Source organism: Struthio camelus, chromosome 2 (assembly GCF_040807025.1).
Source record: "Struthio camelus isolate bStrCam1 chromosome 2, bStrCam1.hap1, whole genome shotgun sequence".
In the NCBI taxonomy this organism is placed as follows: domain Eukaryota; kingdom Metazoa; phylum Chordata; class Aves; order Struthioniformes; family Struthionidae; genus Struthio; species Struthio camelus.
Window position 1 is genome coordinate 10615678 of NC_090943.1, and position 20113 is coordinate 10635790.

General features: G+C 36.6%; 1 protein-coding gene across 2 annotated transcripts in view; it reads right to left on the minus strand.

Moving 5' to 3' along the window:
* Positions 1–205: 205 nt before the first annotated feature.
* LMBR1 (limb development membrane protein 1) overlaps positions 206–20113 on the minus strand; it is a 74088-nt gene continuing 54180 nt past the window's right edge. For both annotated transcript variants that reach the window (XM_068934279.1, XM_068934280.1), the window contains 9 exons: positions 18911–18983; positions 12576–12656; positions 11657–11733; positions 11340–11417; positions 10371–10444; positions 10047–10137; positions 8549–8615; positions 4047–4208; positions 206–1566 (listed from right to left, as the gene is read on the minus strand). In XM_068934279.1, the coding sequence (XP_068790380.1) occupies positions 1484–1566; positions 4047–4208; positions 8549–8615; positions 10047–10137; positions 10371–10444; positions 11340–11417; positions 11657–11733; positions 12576–12656; positions 18911–18983 (786 nt within the window). In that variant the 3' untranslated portion in view covers positions 206–1483. The remainder of the gene's footprint in view (positions 1567–4046; positions 4209–8548; positions 8616–10046; positions 10138–10370; positions 10445–11339; positions 11418–11656; positions 11734–12575; positions 12657–18910; positions 18984–20113) is intronic.

The following is a 20113-nucleotide window of genomic DNA, read 5'->3' on the forward strand; positions in this document are numbered from 1 at the left end:
CATAAGACCTCAAACTTCAGATAGATGTATTTTGGTTTTACAGAAATAGGAGATAGACAGTAACGTTGACTGATCCACTACGTAACAGGCACATACTGAAGTTGTCCCCATTCAAACCTGTTTGAAGATTCCTTGCAGCAGAACAGGACAAAAGTGAAAACAGATTTTGAATAATATGTTGGGTTTGGTGGTGGTGGTGGTGGTGTTTTGTTTTTTTTTGTTTGTTTGTTTTTTTAAATAAACTGCTTATAGGATTCCTAAAGCTGCAGTGATGCTAAGGAAAAGGACATTACCACCCACTGATGCCATTCTGAATCTGAGGCCTCTGAGCAGCTAAATTGCAACACTGCAAACATTTATACTAGCAAGATTGAACACGCAAGTTTTACTTACAAGCGACCTACATCCTTTCTATAAGCTTAGAATTGAATTTACGATATCTACACATACAGGCCTATATACACGTTCATGTCTATACATTAAAAAAAACAGACTAGTGAAAGACACTGGATTATGCCACGGAACAGAAATCCTGATAACTCTAGTATAAATTCAGAGAAATAATTTACTTCAAATTAAAGATTGTAAAAAACTGTGCAATTGCAGCCTCCTAGGCCTATGCTACTTGCATTGATTCCAAGTACTGCTGATACACAGAAGTTCATTAAGAATTTTACCGGGGTGTACTTGGTAGGGTACTGACCTCCATGGCACGCTAGCTTACAGAACTGTAAGAGCTGTGACGAGGGGTCTACATAGCTTTTTATAAAGCATACTAGGCTCAGATTTAACACTGAAGTTAATCTTCATCTTGTGGTTCACTCTATTTGATAAGACATTGTCTGACTACCGGTAAAGCAACCTGACATTTAGAGCTAAGAACAGAAAGCTGAATACGCTGCTCTTCCAAGAAAGCTTAATGTTAGACTATAAACAGCCGGCTGAATCCTACATGAAAGGAACTGTGATCTCTCTCTACCAGTCACCTTCATTTTGTAACACATTCTTAGTGGAACTGTTCATCTACTGTCAAGGATACCTCCTCTAGGTAGTTTATGTTTCCAGTAAGGGTCATATTGGACTTCAAGTGTTTTTTTTTTTTTTTTTTTAAAACCAAGTCCCAAAGTTACTCTTTATAGCTGTTTCTGTATTATACAGGAGGTACTGTACACGTAAATGGTAGCAAGTTAATACCTAAAGATATGAAACTGTCAAAAAAATAAAAAGGAATGCATTATTCTCTTCAGCTTCCAGTCTTCAAGGCACCTCCTGCATTAACTTACTGGAAAATATACAAGCAGACCAAAAATTAACTGGAAAGAGGAGAATCTGATATAGCAAACTTCCTCAGAAGCCCACAGCATCAAAAGATGAGACAAGGTTGGACCCACACTATCAACAAGTAAAGTCAATACAGAAATGAGATGATGGGAATGCCACGAGGTTGGTGTTTTCAGCTCTGTTGATTGCAGATGATTGTTCATCACAGTGATTTCTGATGCCCATTTGCAGAAGGCTTTGCCTCTGAGTCTCTTGGATTGTTTGACAGGTGAAGTTTATCTAATCCTGCAAAACAGTATACAATAAGGAAAAATTACAATTCTTCTATGTTTCTTGCACACAAACCAAATTGTTCTGTGGTGAAGGTCTCCACATTTGCTGGAGACCAGAATTGATATTCCAGCTCAGATATAAAAGACTTCTGGGAAATTCCATCAACTGTGTTATAAGCGAGAAAAGTCCATTACAACGGACTTCTGCTTTAACAAAACATGGAAGAGACAGAAGCCTGACTTTAGGTTGCTTTAATCACAGATTTAAGAGTTGAGGACTGCAATTCTTCCTCAGTTCTTTAGTGTGTCGATGTATACCACAGGCCAAAAGAATAAATAACTCTTTTAAGCAATAGCATCTTTCTGAGAAGCATCCACTTCTGATTTTGATATCATTAGTTACAATCATCACCTCTAAACTGTTTAAAAGACTAATCATATTTTTAGACACACATTGTGATTGATTTCTTTAGCTCCATTTACAGCCTTTTGTTCTTATTGCATAGGTCTCTCCTATTTGACAGTGTTAATTACAGTCTCCTGTCCTTTCCCAGGCAAGTATTTAAACTACTCTCTCATGACTTCAACTCTAGTCCTCAGAGCCACAGCTCTCAGTGTAGGGGAGAGAAGAGGACACAAATTGTGGTTCACACTCTCTGAATGCACATGTGACCATTTTAAAAAAACATAGTGCTTGTTATGCTTAGTACGCTTAGCAAACCCAGCCAGTCCATTTGAGGGACCTGCGCTCGTCAGGATTTATAACTCCATGTCAAATGCAAACCTTTTATCAATTATTTTGCTTCTCCATTTTGTTCACAATATTTACACAAAATTGCACAATATTTAACAGCAAGAGCCGAAAAGAGAAGCCCTAAAGAATCCACTAGAATGACACCATACAAGGGCCATTGTCCTTCTACGTCTACATTTTAAAGTTTACCAATCTGCTTTCAATCTATATAATGTTTGATTAAACAATATAGTAAAATGTCATGAAGTATCAAGTTAAATGCTTTCCATCTTTTGCTTCAAGTCAGAAACTTAAAAGCTGTACCAGATCTGTTGCTATAAGCCCATGCTGACTAATGTTAATTTATTTCCTCTAGAGCTCTACAACAGCCATTACATTATACAAAGGAATCTGAACAGTCAAAACAGTGACAAAAAATAGATGCATGATGTGGTATGATCTATTTGACTTACTTCCTCAGCTTTTAGTTACAGTCATTTTATGAGGGGACCTTGATTCATCTCTATCAGCTGACTCGCATAATACTATCTCATTCAACTATGCAACTTTTCTGAAAATAATTTTAGCATGAACATCTATGGACAGATTTACACACTCCTGGCCCACTAATTTCTTCCCCTGAAATTTAAACATTAAAAAAAAACCCCACCACAATACGGCTTGTTTTAGCGCTACCATATCAGGCATTTTGTATTTCATTTCCTATTTAGCAGGTCTGATTCTACAAAGTGACTTTCTAGTAGAACTGTAAATATTTTAAAACACTTAATTGCTACCAGTAGAGGTGCATGCTAGGAAGTGCTTGGCTTTTGTTTACCATGGTCACAACTCTGGAAAGCAGTATCAGTGAAGCCTAAGGCATGTATCTTTTAGACACTACAAACTGAATCCAAGGTTATAAATGCACATTACTTGAGCTTTACTATCAACCCTTTCAATTTAAGCAAGGCCTGGCTCTAGGATTCTAAGGAGGTAGGAAGTGTCACTAATTAGTCAAGATAAAATTTAGTAACAACACAGTGCGTACATTTTCTCCTCTAAGTATTTATCAAATGTCTCAAGCCTTTCTTATATTGCCATATTGCAAATTCTTAAGAAACACGAATGCACAATTTGATCATTTTAGACTAGCTAGAGTCCTGGTTACTCAACCGTAGGTTTTACTCAGCCAGTTGCAAAGATCCTGATTTTCTGAACAAGCAGAGCTTAAGAAAAACATCACAACGAGGAAGTTAAGATTTCCACTAAGATATTTTTAGGGAATTAATAAATAGGTTTAAACAAGAAAACAACGCTAAAAGTCTGTTTTAGTTTGGAACGCAGGCTATGAGAACAGCACAATATGATCTAGAGATGGGAGAGTTTAAGGCTCAGATGTCTTGGTGTAAAAACAAAGGATTAGAGATTAGAATTGGTTCTGTTTGTCCTTCAACTACCAACAAAACCCAAAGTTCCCCTTAAAGAAGTCACTGAAGATCACCACTCCTTTGAAGTATAATCAAACTTGGTTCAGGAGTACAGGAGTAACAGCGAGCATGTATCGCGTCAACACTGTCTCAGTGCTCATTGCTTCAAATGACGCATAGCTACGCGTTCTCATCTCAACTTAGAGAAACTTGCACAAAAGCAAGAAGTTTTCTGTGATTTGTGCAGAACTTTAGCAGCAGCACATAAGGGTAACTTTATGCTAGAAAAAGGAAGAGTCAAAACACAAACTAAATTTTCAGTGCTATTATTACCTAATGCCTTCAGGAGCTCTTCTCGCACAGCAGAGGTGAACTTTCTGACCAGACATAACGTTGTCATGATAGCAAAGAGCAAGTTGTAAGATAATACAATATAGAAGTTTCCCAGCCAGTTAAACCTTCCAAAGTCTCCAAGAAGATCAAATCTGGTAATTCCTGTTGAAATTACATTTACAATTTACATTAAGATCTTGACTACATTTTTATAAAAACAGACAAGTTTCATTCTCTTACTTATATATATAGAGAGAGAGAAAAAGCAAAATTCTTTCGGACAACATGCTGTAATGTAAGGTTGAGTACATAAGACAATGCTCTCAAGTGTTTTTGCCTCTTGATTGTCTACCATAAAACTGTAAGACAAACTTATCAAAATGTTTGAGTTTCCTAGCAAAAGGCCTGAATAATGTGAGTTAAAGTTATTTATTCTAGATAAGAACTTCCCCTTCATAATTTCAATAAGTAACTAGAAAAAAACCAATATCAGTATGAAAACTGTGTGAAATGTCAGTTTCTATGAGATCCTTACCTATTTCTGAAAGTGATGGAAGGCATTGTGGGCTTTCAAACTAAAAACTTCAGGTAGCAAAAAGAGCCTTTCCATGAGAAAGACAAAAATCTTATAGTAAGCATTAGGCCTTTTTAAGTGTGCTTTTCAGAGCCACTGCTTTCGACATCTTTACCACTGCAGGTTTTTTTTTTGTTTTTTTTGTTTTTGTTTTTTTTTTTTAGCAGCCACCACTAAGGCCAGAGAGTATTTGCTCAGAAGAAGGAAGCGTTTGGCTGAAAGACCTCATAACACCAACACTTGGGCTTTGTACTGAGCAGAGGTTAGGCAACTGCTAAAGCTAACTGAGCAAGACTTTTCAGACCTGTGTAAGCATTTGTAAACTTTAGGGCGCATCCCAGGAGATAGAGGAGGTGGAGCCACAGAGCGTTTCTTTTCCATGTCTGCTTCAAGAAAGACAACTAAATAAAGGGCAAAACATGGAGATAATACCCAAGTAATGGCTGTCTAGGATTGATGAGCCATTACATTCCAAAAACTCTCAACTCTGAAGATGTCGGTGACACACGCTCAGAATTGAGACTAACGGTGGGAAGGAAAGAGGTTTTAACTAGCCGCAGAATCAAAACATGAGCAAACTTCAGGCAACCTTCTCGACAGAAAATAACTCTGAAGTCCCTGGAAGCGAGTTCAGAGTCATCTCTGAGGCTTTTGAAAATGGTGCTTTCGGTGATAATAAACGGAGACACAACTAAGGGTGAATTACCTTCCTTTTAAGGGTAAACCCTGGCATGTATGACCTTGCTGCACAGTGATCCTGGCTCAGAACCTAAGACTCCTCAGCCAGCCATCATGGCATTAAAAGGTATGCACGTTTCTTTGACTTCAGTATCAGTCATTTAAATAAAAACTACAGGGATCAACTTTGGCTTCTAAGAAAAACATGCCAAAGTGAAGAAAGTGGAACGAACGAGAGGTTTAAAAGGATTTAAAAAAAAAAAAAAAAGACTGAAGTTGATTAAAAAAGCAAAGTAGAGGGAGGGAGAAATATCCAAAAGCACAGAAGTTCATAGCATAAGAAACCGTGACTGAAGCACTGGTAAATACACAAAGAATAAACAACAGTCATTTTCACACTTGAAGCCAAGCAGAGAGCGTCCTTAACATTTTCAAAGGAGTGTTTTAGTCAGACTGCAGAGCTATAGGAAAAATTGAGAAAGTCAAGTTTGAATGTATAGGCTTCCAGAGCTTTAAAGAAAAAGGAACAAAACAAGTAGGACTTTGGCTGAAGACTTTTGGAAAAGACAAAAAAATTCCTTGACTCATAGGGCTCAGAAGAGCAGCTAGCAACAGAGCAAGCATTGTTAGAAGGATAAACAAAAATGAAATCAGATACATCTGTTAGAGCAGGTGGGAAAAATATTATCCACAAGTTACATGCATTTTCCTCTTCTGAATAAAAAAAATTCATTGCTCATCTGAAAAAAAACTGATACCGTATCATTTTGTAGGTTTTGGGGGAGAGAAGGGTTAATAAGTTTCTACTAACTCTCCTACAGAGGAAGGAACTACACACCTCTTAGAGAAAAGGTTTCCCAAGACTGCATTTGAAAGGCTGCATAGCACCAGAACAGAAAGCTACTTCTCTACCAGATACAAATACATAGCCAAGAAAGTCAGTGACAATTTACCAAAGAGTATATTAAATAATTGTACAGGTGAAAAACAAGAAGAAAATATTTGTATGTAAGGCTTGAAAACATAGTAAATTTCAAATCATATTTACTTAACCACAAGAAGTAAGAATCAAGAGAAAAATTGTTGGAAAACTTTTTCATTTCAGAAAATTCAATTTTGTTTACAATTCTTTTTCTATGCTCCTGGCTGCTAGGCATTCTATTCCCAATTTGTTTAACAGTGGTTAGCAATACAGTGCTGCTGGCAAAACGTCTGTCAAAGTAGGACTACTAAAAGGCTGAAAAGTACTGGGAAAACTGAGTTTATTTTAGTAAAAACTATCTTGGCATTCTCAAAAGTGACAGATTAAGAGACATCCACCAATATATTTAATGAATGCTACAAAACATGTACATGATTTTCATATTTCCATCTTTAAAACTTGAAAGAGGTCAGTACATGTACTGGATAACTTTTGCTAGTTTACCTTTCCCATAATGATAAAGTCCAGCTTTTTTTGTATAGCCTAGAAACTTGCTTTTTTAATAATGTGAAAAGACTACGAATCTACTTAACATTTATTTCCTTTCATCTATTCAGTGCCACAGGGCAGTAGCATGTAATGCAACACATGTTGATATTTTTGAAAGCACCACATGACTCACTGTACTCTAATACACTATTAATCCTGTTTGGACAGCTGTGTCTGTGCATTTGTTAGCTGTGTGTTAATTGTTCCATCTTTTTTCTTCTTTTATTTATCTCTATGGCAAACTATTCAGGAATTTCATTTGTTGGCTTTTTTTTTTTTTAAAGTGACTTTTACCATTAATCTGTTTCCTATGTGACAACAATGCACCCAGCATGTATACTTTCTTCCACAGAATCTATTTATTATCAACTGTTAATCTCACAGATCATTAACAGTGACTTTTTTTTTTTTTTTTAAACAAATGACATGCCATAAGTTAGTGGACATAACATTAATGTTAAAATTCTACTATAAAACACTTGGAACAATATGTCATGCTGAAAAACACCTGATAGACTAATTTGATATCTTAGATCTTTACCATACTAGCTATATTTTACAACGAGATTACATTAAATACTAGAGTTAGTCTTTTGAACGTTGGTGAAGTTTCACAACAGATTTTTAAAAAGTGAGCTCTAGAGTGTGTGCACACGCATGCAGATACATACATGCACACACATGCACATGTATATCTCAGAATCCGAGCCTCCAAAATGCATTATATTACAAAGTCATTTGCCTGTTTACCCATCAGGGTTTTTTATTTATGGATTGGATTTAGTAAATAAGACTCTTCATGTGTTGACATATACAGCATGAAAATACAGTACAGTTTACTGAAAAATACTAAGTACTCTTGATTTGACAATACTGTAGTTGAAAAGATAACCAGCTACAAAACTACTGGGTATGCATTACCAGGCTGCAGGCCTGAGCTTAAATTCCTAAATTCAATGTAAGACTCATACAGCCTGAGATGGACATTTTTTTTATTGCTTGCAATAAATAATGTGAAATTCACATTAGCTGCAAGTGCTCTGCACTGCTTAAACACATACCTTTATCTGACTCAGGATAGTCTTACAGGCTCACTTCAAGAATTCAAGCTGAAGACTAACCAATTAAATAAAACTAAGGCACTAAACATCTTGTTTTTCCAACTGGCTAAAACAGTTCTTCACTCCAGGCACTTCTACCAGCTCAATAAAATCAGAATTTCTCCAGTTCTATTACGCTGGATTCTAAATTTTTAATATTTGAAAACTGAAGGAACAAAGAATGCAAGCAGATCATTAAGGAAAATAGGCTGGTTTTTGATACTGCTGTTGCAAAATTAGGATACGAAGAGCGCTCAACTTTGTTAAAAGACATTTGCACTCCTCAGTATTACCTCAAATTTAATTCCCGAAATCCTCAAAACATAGTTTTTCATGAAAAACTTAGAGACAGTAAATATGAAACTATTTTTCACTGCTCTGATCTAGCAGTCTCCACATGTGTTCTTCTCACCAGCTCCTGGTTTAAGCTGATAATTCCATCTGCTTTTTTAAAAGAACTTATTCAAGAAAGTGTTTGGTATCTTTTATTAAATGTTCTCTGCTGTTCATACACAGCCATATTGGCGCAGGGCCACACATGCATGTGATTTTCACCGAAATCAATGGCAAAATAAATAGCATAAAAGCTACAGCTGCAGGTTTGTTTGCTTTGTTTTTTTTTTAATTCAACAAATAAGCATCCCTTATTTTAATAATTCTGTTCTTCCGTTCAACTTACCCAGCGTTCTTGACATGACTGGCAAAGCAGAACTCAGCACCAAGATTGACACACAGTTTCCAATGATCTGTTTAAAAATTACAGACAGCATTTCAACTATAAATGGGAATGTCCCAAACAAGCAGCGGTCCAGGTAAGAACTGTTCCTGAAAGCTACATACTTTAAACTTAACCTAAAGTAATTGACAACTACATACTGTTAATCTGGCTTACTCTGCCACACTTCTCCATATGGGGTTACACAGCTGAAGATTGCCAAAGAAGAGAGAGAGAGAGAAAGTAAACATGGAATCATTTGTTTTTAATTTAAGTTGTTACGTATGCTTAGATTTAAAATAATTCAAAAGTAGCATATTGCAAAGCATCATCTGTTTACTTGATTCCTGCAAACTTCTTATATAATACTCATTCCATGAACTTGAAATAGATGACTTATACATCAGCTTAAGCTTTATATGCAACTGCTTGCAGGATTAGCATTACAAATTTACAAAGAGCTTCCTTGCAACTGAATGCCTATGGAGTACCTTGAATGGTATGAAAAAATTCACAGCTGTTTAGATTTTATTCTAGATTTTCTGAAGCTCTTATAAAGAGTAATTGAAACTTTTCTGTCACAGGGAATCACCATCTTCAGCTCTAATACTACTGGAATTCAAAATTAAAAAAAAATAGAAGATTCCTTATGAGTCAGTTGGTATTTCTGCATTCACTATTTATTTCTAAGTTACTGCTGGTATCCTGTAAACAAACAATGGAAAACTTTAAGAACATTTCAACTCCCTCTTACTTATCCCTCTTACCTACTTTCTTGCTTCCAATAATTTATAGTAAAAAAAAAAAAAAAATGAAGTGGTTTTATCCATTAGTTTTTACAATGAAACACATTGAATAAACAAACTTAACATCTGTTCCTTGCTTACTGATCACCTCCCCTTGTCAGCTGTGGGAATATTCTGCCAAAAACTTATGCATGTTCCTCAACATTAGGTAAGGGCATTTGTTATTCTGAGGCCAGTGTTAAAATGTAGAAAGTCAAATTAGCCGCAGACTGCAAAATGTTGCTGAATAGACCTCCTCAGTCTTGCTTTAATTATTCAAATTTGAATTATTTTGTCTGTATTACTTGTAGCAACCAAGTTCTTCAGATTTCAAACAAGCTCCCTGAAGTACAGTTAGCACAATCAAAGTTACTCATTAGCAATACATTTCCTTTGAAAAAAGTTCTTTCACTAGCTTTTCTATAGCTAGTTAACAAGCTCTGCTATTCCAAGCTTTTTACAAGTGAATGGATGCCATCCAAACTAAACAGAGCACATCCTTTTTCCCACTCATTCAGCATTTTGAAAATCTTCCAGTTTGTGTTTACGCAGCTTACAAACAAATACTGATCACTGCAAATGAGCCATTCAGGGCAATTACTAACTAAAAGAGTCAGTTTGTCTTGGGTGGCAAAAGAGAGGGGAGGGGGGCATCCCCGTCACAGACTTTACTTTACCTTTGTCATAGTTGTGTCATCCTTCCTGGGAGTGAAATTTTCAAAAAAACGAAGACTGTAGAAGCCGACGACAGAAGATACCATAAGATAGCTGTGAGAATCAAGGAAAAATGAACCTCCGAGGAATGCAAGCTTCACTCAAGTTCTCAGCAGTCTCCTGAAAGTCTTAAGAACCAAAAGAAAAAAACACAAACACTTCGAGTGCTTCAGGAGGACTGACCTATCTCTTTCTTCTTTCCAGGCAAGTGTCTTAGTAAATTACCAGTGTCCCAGAAAACTAGACAGAATACTTGTTAACAGACAGAATTCTTGAAGAAAGGATACAAAATCAAAATGATTTCGAGTGCTGCTCCCACAAAACCAAAAGTGGACAGGGAGGCACTTCCTATGCCAGGCCCCTGCAACGAGAAAAATACTTTGCATAATTTAATGAGACACACATAATTGTTCATAATGTTAACTTGTATCAGTACCAAAAAATTGGCATCTTAATTTAGGAGAATGCTTTATTTCATCCAAATGTTTCATTATGATGTGCTAATCTGCAGGTCTCGCATTCGATGCGATTGCACCAGCTAGCTTTCAGTCTCGAGTGAGATGTATTATCAAAACACATGAGCGATTTCTAGCTTTCTAATATTAGGATTCACATTTTATGCACACTGTATCTACCCACCATGATCGTTTTATGCACACCCCATTACTTTGGGAACCAAATTAAGAGATCCTCCAGCACGCTCTTTTGGACATTCACGATACCACAAGCAGAGCAGCTATCACCACTAACACCTTTCATGCCTCTGAAAGTACATACATAGCTATATGCAGGAAAAACTTACCAGGTTAAAAAAAATCCTTCACTATTACCAAGTTCTTTATTTTTTGAAGGATTTTTATCATAAAGGAGGTAATAAAAAAAACACGTTTTGAAAGAGGAACATAAGTATTACCCAGACTTTTCTTTTTAATCTGTTTTCATATGCAACCTAGAAATGTTCAATTTAATAGTAGGAGGCATTAGTAAAACACAAACCCCAGATTGCTATTACTCCTCTGACTTATGTTACTGAATCATGTTATCTTCATAAAGATGTGGGCTTGGTTTTATTAAGAACTCACCATAACAAATCATGTAACAACCGCTTACACATGTGCAGGACTGAAACTCAGAACCAAGTCAAGGTTGAGGCTCATTAGCTTCAATATTAAAGCAGAAGTTCTACTGTGCACTTTTGTAAATGCTCCAAAGCTTTACTAAAATTATCAAAATCATACAGGAAAAGTTTACTTTACCCCTGATCCCTTTGGCATTGCAGTCTCATCAACCAACAGGTAAAGAATGTTGAGAGCAACTAAGAGGACTGAGATGGACTATAAAAAAAGTAGAAAGAGTTTCATTATTTAAAGATTTTCCTCATTTAAACAATGTATATATATTTATCCTCACTGGATTTCACAGCATTAAGCTTTTTTGAAAAAGGTGAAGAAAATGTTATCAAGTTTGTTGCTTAAATACACATCACTCGAGAGTTGTAAAACCATCCCCCAAATGACTAAAGAATTCTACATGCTCTTTGATGAGAAAAAAAAAAAGGAGCAAAAATTCTTACCGTCTCAATCAGTAGCAATATCATAACAGCTGGATAGACTAAATTCCTTTCCCAAGCAGAAGCTTTTTTTCGCCGCTCTGTTCAGAAGAAGAAGAAAAAAAAAAAAAAACTAGAAGCTTCATACCTTAGATCACTTTAGATTGAAACAAAAATTATTTCAGATACCTGTAAACTCTTAGTATAACTGTAGGTACTTTGTACTCCAGCCCAGGCTTCCATAAGATAACGTTACCATGAATATAGAGACATAAAATAAGGAGTAGAAGCTTTTTATGCATGTTTTAGTACAACCTATCCTTTTATGAAATAAGATAAAGATGAGACTAACTGGACATCACCACTAGTATCTCTAAGAAAATCCAACAACTTTTTCTTACCATAGTATTACCCTCACACAAAATACAGTGATCAATGCAAAAATCTTAAAAGCTTTAGAGTAAGTAGAGATTTTCATTTAATCACTGCCATTATGAGAAGTATCAATTTTCAATTTTAAAAAACACAAACCTGCTAAGAATTGTTTTATTGTTTTTAAGCACAATCTGACTCTTACAGAAGTAATTCAAAAATTCAAAGAGGAAAGTAGTGTCTTAGTACCGCATTATTTCTTTAACCATTATATGCTTATGATTATTTGGACTTATCTAAGCTGCATATCAGGAAGTTAAGAATGGTAAAGCTTCTCTAAAATTATGTTAGCGATAGTATTCAAAATCAGACTCTCTTTAAATATGTTTGCTAGAGGAGTGCAGTGATTCCATTTGTGGAAACTACAGAAGTTTGAAAGGACTGCAAATGCACCAGTTCGGTTAGGATCAAAATTGTTATCAGTCAGGTGACACCGACAAGTTGCAGATATCTTAAAGTTGCTTATTAAACTGCAATCCACATGAAACAACATAGAAAGAAGTTTTATTACCTAGATTTGTTTTCTTGCTTTTCACTTTTTCAAGCTCCCGTTCCAGCTCTGCTGTCTGATATTCCACTGCGGAAGACATACCTTTCAAGAGGCAAGGCACAATTTTATTTTGGATGAAGCTAACTACAACACAAGACAGATACACTGAAAATTCAGATTTACGAAACATCACATTAATATTTCTGCCTCGAAACTGCAACTGGTTCTTTGAGACACTAATACCTTTCACAAAACAGAGGCTTAATCAAGAACCCCTTAATTCTGTCTAACCAGAGGAGTTCTTCACATCAGAGGTTTCACCACGTGATCTACTGGGATCCCTTTCTATTTTGTTAACCAGCTGCAAGACATAAGAGAAGAACAGATACTGAACTGAGTTGCACAGGTCCAAAAAACAGTTATGGTGTGGCAGCCGACACAAAATGGCTTGAATGCCTCATTCTGTTATCTCCGTAACATTTATGTACTAAGATGCAAAAAACAATGCCTTTGAAGGGCATCCAGAGATACTTAGCAACTTGAAAAGGGTACATCTTCCTCAAAACTAGATAAGCTGGTGGCTGGACCTCCAGCTTCAACTTCTGCCTCTCCCTCCTTTTCCTCAGTCTCCTATACTCAAACTTGGTTTCCATACTGTTGGCCTCCTTGTTGACATGCCATCTGCTCGTATCGTTTTTTGTCTGTCAGTCAGTTTGCCTGATTTGGTCAGTCTCTGTGCTGTGGAGCTGCCTCTGATGACCACAGCCACATCTTCCTCACTACCACCCGTTACACCACATTCTTTCCTGTCCCTTTTTATAATTTACAGCGTGTGCAAGTCGCTAGCAACAAACTCCTCCAACTCTCCTCTACACCAGCTGAAAAGGGGCAACTAATATTAGCTCCTCTCTCACTTATTCATTTTCTGTCTGATCAGCTGAGCAGCTGATCTCTTTCTCTAGTCTCTCCCTTTCCTTAAGAAACCCAGCCCATTTTCCCATCCATCCTTTTCTCTTCAACCTCCTGTTCTCTTCCAACTGTCCCATCTTTTCCAACGCAAGTATACAGTGGTTTCTCTTCTCGACTCCAGTTCTTCAAACACCGCTCAGGGTTCAAGCAAGTGTTACAGTTTAGAAAAGCTGACCCAAGATCCTCTCTTTCAGTCTTGATCTCATTACCTCTAGTTCAGTTTTTACGCTTCACAGTCACAAACTGCAAATAATCTTTTCAAGAGCCGTCAGAAAGAGGGCTCCATGCTCATCTTTGTCCCACTCATATCCTTTTTATTTCTGAACTTATTCTCTGGTGACAGTATTAAGAGGGCAGTATTAAGAGTATTAATTATCTCCTATCTTAATCATTTGCCTACAAAAACTAAATGGCACTTCAGTTGCTGGCACGCTAACGCTACTTTACAGCCCAGTCTCGTTATTCCCTTGTTCTGTCGCCTGTTGATCCATCTAGCAATCTCAGTCCACAATGAGAGGATAAGCTTCTCATCCCACCTAACCCCCACATCCTCCATATTCTTGCAGCATCCAATACACTGAGGCTCTTTCTGAACACCAAGATAAATAAGAGTATTTATTGGACAATTTTTGAAACTTTTACTCTTTTTATTTCAGTGTTAATTTTTCAGTGCAATGAGATTTTTCAACCAGGCATCCAAATGTTTCAAAACTATTTCTGAAATGCTTAATTGCATGTGTCTCTGATATACATTTTTGCATACAACACATCACCTCGGTGTTGTGTGTAAACTCGCATCTTTGACACCAGTGACATAGCACATAAACAACAAGTCACCAAATATACAAGTATCTCAAAATGAGGTGAACTAGTAAGATCCACAAAAGCAGCTTTGGGACAACTTCTAGTCACTTATATTGTAGACACTTCAATTAAAATACACTAAGAAATGAAACTAAGCAAGCAAAATCAGAGTTTTTTAGAAAAGGTTTTTAAATAGGTCTCGTTATCATTATAAAAATAAGCTTTTGTAACGATATATTTCCTGCACATCGATTTATAAAGTCTAAAACACCTGTTTTATAGAACAACTATCGACTTAAGTCAGGAGGCTAGCTACAAAGAGCTCAGCGGGAAGAGCGTTATGAGCTTTAATGGAAGCAGCTGAAAATATCACGTGAAAAATCAAAGTTAACATTTGATTATTTTTTTTCTTCTTCTAAATTAACATATAGATCTCTTGGGAAAAGCCTCACTCATGAGATATGTGCTTTTCCCCCCCTTCCATACAGAACTCTGTGTTAGGTCCCCAAGAAACACTTCAGTAGAAATTCCTAGTCATATATAAGTGTTGTTGTAGTTCCTCCTTAAAACTAGTAGCAAATAACAGGTTGTTATACAAAAGGATATTTTACAAGAGAGGAAGGCAGAGTTTTAGATCAGTCAAAAGAGTGTTTGAAAGGATGCAGCTCAATTCTTAAAGCTCTATAACATTAGCTTTATTTCAAACACGCACAAAGTTCAATGTCAGCGCTGTCTAGCCAATAAATCAAATTGGTAGACGAGACTTGTTTGGACTAGCAATGAAAAGTTAGAAGGGATTCTCCAAGAAAGCCACAAAGCAGCTCATTTAAGGTCAATTTAACGGTATTATTCTGTTTTTCTTCCAGCCCCGACATAAGATTTCAGTACCTCAAAGGAAATTGTAAGAGTATCTATTTGCATTCCCCCTAGGTGATTGGCAGTTCAACACCAATTAGTTCAAAATTACACTGTTACTAGCGTGCAATAAAAACAACACCTTTCATCTTTCTTACATAGGTAAGGATACCTTCAGAGCCAATAACTTTGATCAAGTAAGTATTTTTGATCCTACCCCACCCGTCTCTTTGGATTCAGGAAAACTAATAGCTGAAGGCAACTTTTTTCTTTTAATATAAAAAAAGTCCCAGCTTTATTCTTCTACTGTAGGAGTGATGTGGGCACTGAAATATAATACACTGGAAACAAATGTTTTTTTCCCAAAGCCCAGTATCTCTTCAATAGACAAAAATACTAGGGTAGATAACATGATTAAACTTCCCCCTCCCTCCTCACTTTTCAGTTATACCTTGGAGATACCTGAGAAGGAAAAAAATTCGTTTCCACATGGAAAACATGCTTTCCATAGTTGGATTTCTTTTCAAATATCAAGAGGTTTACAGAAAATTCTGTCAACTCCACCACAGCCACAATAGTTACATCTACAGTAATAAGGAAGAGCACAGCTCATACAGCTAAATTCTCCTCCTCCTCCAAAAACAGAGGCTTCACCCAGCCTAGCCAGTGGAAACAGTGATTCATGTTACCCCTTTGCCACGTCTAGCGTTGTCTGAAAAAACATTAGGACAGGCCAAAGCAGTGCTAGGAGTGTGACAGCAATTATTCCACCAAGAATTAATCAGTATTTACAATCACCAAGAATTGTGTAAGCCTGTGCTGCTCTCATCCTCTTAGTTTTAATAAAAATTCAACTCTTCGGTTATTCATGTAAGTGGAGCGTGTGTTTCAGAACACTTACTGCTAAGCTGTCCAGCATGCTTACTTAAATTAAATCCCTCAAGTACATATTATTTCCACTGTTAAAACTGTGGAAGAGTTGCAACAGCCACGGCACAAGACGTCTTTAGCCTAATATACTGGCTCTGATATGGCAACAAAAATTATGCACTTTATATAACCTTCACGTTACATCACAGATTACGGTCTTTAACATCGGAGGACCACATTTCTTAGTGTGATTAGTACCATACCTTAACCTCCACACATTTTTAACAAAATGCAATAAGTCTTGTAAGCATGTGGTGCTTACGAGCCTCCATGCTTCTAGCAAAAACATCCCCCCCCCCCGCCCCAGTGTAATTTGTATTAGAAAGAGTTCTGACCGAAAAGATGAAGGTTTCGATCCTTGCCACATAAATGAGAACCATACTTAAAATCATTTAAAAATTACTCACAAAAATCTGGCAGAACAGTATCTGCTTGCACATACAGCATATTCCCTTCCACCTACATGCTATATTCAAGTTTAGATTTTTATCTAATTTTCAGCTAAAGCCCATTAATTTTCTCTGTATACCAAACTGGAGGTTTTCAAGCATCCCTTTAGATGGTGCTGCCAACGTTCCTCCCTCGATACGTGAAACATGAAAGAATTCAATTCCCTCTCCTGTTTAAGGGCCTTTAAGCCCCATGTCTTCCACCTCCCAAGAGCAGGAGGGCAAGCGCGCTACAGAGTACGGATGGGCTGCACTTCCACGTTATGTTGAATTCCATACTATTCTCTGACAAATAATCAAATCTTTTGACTGGTGGTCAAGGAGGCCACCGGTACGTTTCCTAACTCCGCTTCCAGCTCATAGACTCCTACAAACTGACTAGGTCCACCTCAAAAAATATTACAGAATTGTAACAACTGTTGCACAGACTTCTAAGCAGAAAAACAGCAAACAAAATCATCTAAAATATTCTCCATCTGAACAGTTGCTACCACTCTGCACTACTTCTAATAGATTCCTGAATAACTACTGGTGTCATTTTCCAGAAAAGCTTTTCTGGTACATAAGCATCATCACCATGACAATATAAAATATCCAGCAACAAATATTTTACAGTTGCTATCTAACATCAAACACATAAAACAATTATAATTACCCCATCCCAGCTTCAAAGACGTTCAATGCATGCACCTTTGCATGTGTGTGCATACACATGCATGTGACAATATAAAAAAAATACAGCTTCCAGAACAGCAAAGGTGAACATTACTTGCAGGACACAATGTCACAAGTAGCCAAGAAATACACACAGACTTGATAAAAATGAGCAGAAGATTAACAGCCTCAGACTATTTGGGATCAAAGTATAATGATGAATGCTGTACAGATGCTTATAATTTCAGAAATTTTAGTAAGTATTTAAGAAAACTAGTATTTGCCCTTTCTAACAATAGTTACTCCTAATGCTCACCACCAGTATTTCAATTTCTCCAGTTCCTCATCTGGAGTTACACAACACTATGAGCATTCCTTAAAAAAAAAAAAAAAAAAGTCTAGCAAAACACAGCAATTTTGGGGGGGTAGGGGAAAGGGGAGTGAGAAGGAAAGGGAAAATAAAAGTCTTGAGTATTGAATTTAAGCACTGAAACCGTGGTTGATTTTAATAAAAAAATAAGTCGTTACTTCTCCCCCAAACTTTCAACCCTAGAATAAAGATAACCACCACGTTCTGTTGTTATCAAAGTCACTGAACACAATTATTCCCCACAGAGAGTGTTGACTCAGACATACCAAAAGTGCCAAAATTAACACGGAAATTTGAAGCTGAAATTTGAGCCTGAAGATAACAGATTCCGTGATCAAGCAATTTAGAAAGAAGAGACATACTGAGATTTATGAGAAGAAAAGATTGAGATAGAAGAATGGAGAGTGCAAGAGAAATGGAGGAAATTAACGTTTAAAAAAGAAAAGAGAGGAACATGCCTTTCAGAGAAGCCATAAAAATAGACAAGCCATGACATGAATATTCCTTGTTTATCCAACTTGAAGTAATTGTGTAAGTCATGGATGATCGTGGATGGATGGTGCATCCATGCATTTAAAAGCAATTCAGAAGAGAACTTGAACCATGTGATTGCCAGATTTAGAGAGTCAGAATCAATACATTTGCTGCAAGTGCTGTCCACAATGCTGCAGCATTCTTTATCTTACAAACTAAAACGTCACATTGCTCTTGAAATACTTCAAAAGAAACACACATGTCAAGAAGTACAAAACTGTAATACTACATATATGAAACCTAAAATAGTTGTGCAATCATTCATTGTAATGGATGCAAAGAAATTATTAAATTCACTGTGGAGCTCTTAGAATATGAAGAACCGTTCTGGTATTTAGAATTTAAGCCAATAATTTGTTAAACAGAACTGAACTAAAACAGGAAAAAAAACAACCTCAGAAAACCCTCAATGCAGTAAGTTGAGCCTCCTGCTAATACGTTCTCTCTTCTTCAGACAAGGCTAAAATACAGTCATTTACCAGCCCAGACTATTTTGCAATAAGGGTGGTGGATCTGGCAGATTATTCAATTTACTTTTTCCTCAGTCTCAGAATATTCATGCATTATTGCTGATGAACATGCTAGTAATGAAAAAAGAAAAAATTCAATCTTGAACAAGTGAGGATCTCTATCTTCATGATCCCACAGAATCAACAATCATTAATACAGGCTTAAAATCTTGAACTTCTCTATCCTGAGAAAAGTGGCAACGTTATGCTGAGATCAATACTCATGACCAGAAGCTCTCTACGCTAAATACTATATCTGAAGCAATACTGGCACATGCATACCATTAAGCCTCCTCTGAATTGCTTCTTCCTCTAAAGTGATGATATACATCTGTTCATCTAGGTCTTCAAGGATCTGTATTGGGAAACAGAAACATGAATTCACCGAATATCAGCAGAAACATTCACTTGTTTCTATGACTGCAGTAAACTAGTCCAGTTTGTTTCGTTTCAGTAACATTTATTTTGAGTATATATTCTACTACTTTACAACACTGGTTCTGGTTGAACTCCAGAGAAGACTATTCTATTCTATTACAGAGCTATTTCTTCACTATAAACTTCTATTAAGTTTTTATTTCAGGTTAAAATTGTACATTTAATCTCAATCCAAAGACATTTGTGGAACAGGTTAAGGGACAGGATGTCTGACCTGCATTCAAATCATTCTACATTAGAAAAGAGGATTAATAACCTATCAACCCTACTCAGTTTGCTTTAAATAAAAACTATAGATTTTGCAAAAGTAAATTCAAAAGCGATTTTTCACACAAGCCAATATTTCAAGCTATGTTTGTTGCTATTGGAACTTAAAAGCCAAATACATAGACTGTCTGCCTTAGTATAGTCAAGTGCTTTGACTTTAAAGCTTATAGATGGCAAAAGCTTTGTATATTTTTCCATTACTCAGTTCAACCTTGGAAACACAAGGAAAAGAGATGTAAGACCTAAACACACCCAGATTTCAATAAATATAAACTAGGAAACACAGCAGCAAGACCACCAGAACATTTATGTACACAACTTTCCCCTCCCTCACACGGAGTTTCCTACAGGGACAGTACGCTGTCTACGCTGAAGAGGTTCTTACGGTTGTCAACCTCCTACAGCAAAGGCAACTTCACTAATGTAAGGAGTTCCCTTCTCCTTGTCCTCTAGCCTTAGTTTGGTCTTATCAACTTAGCTCCTGAACTTGGTTTCGGGGGGGGGGGGGGGGGGGGGGGCGGCAGTTCAGGCACATGTAAGACTCGGACATAGTAGGCAATACTGGAAAAAAGTGTTAATACTAGCAACAGCTGTAAAACTTGGCAAACCAGAGAAAGTCTATACTATTAAAACTTTTTGTGTAAAGACAGTCTTTTGCTCTATAAAAAAAAATTTTAAACACGTATATAAACACTGTGAAACTCAAATGACCTGAAGAGAGACTTACATAGCAGTACTCACATTCTGAAAAAAAATTAACAAAAAATCCTTAATGTGATT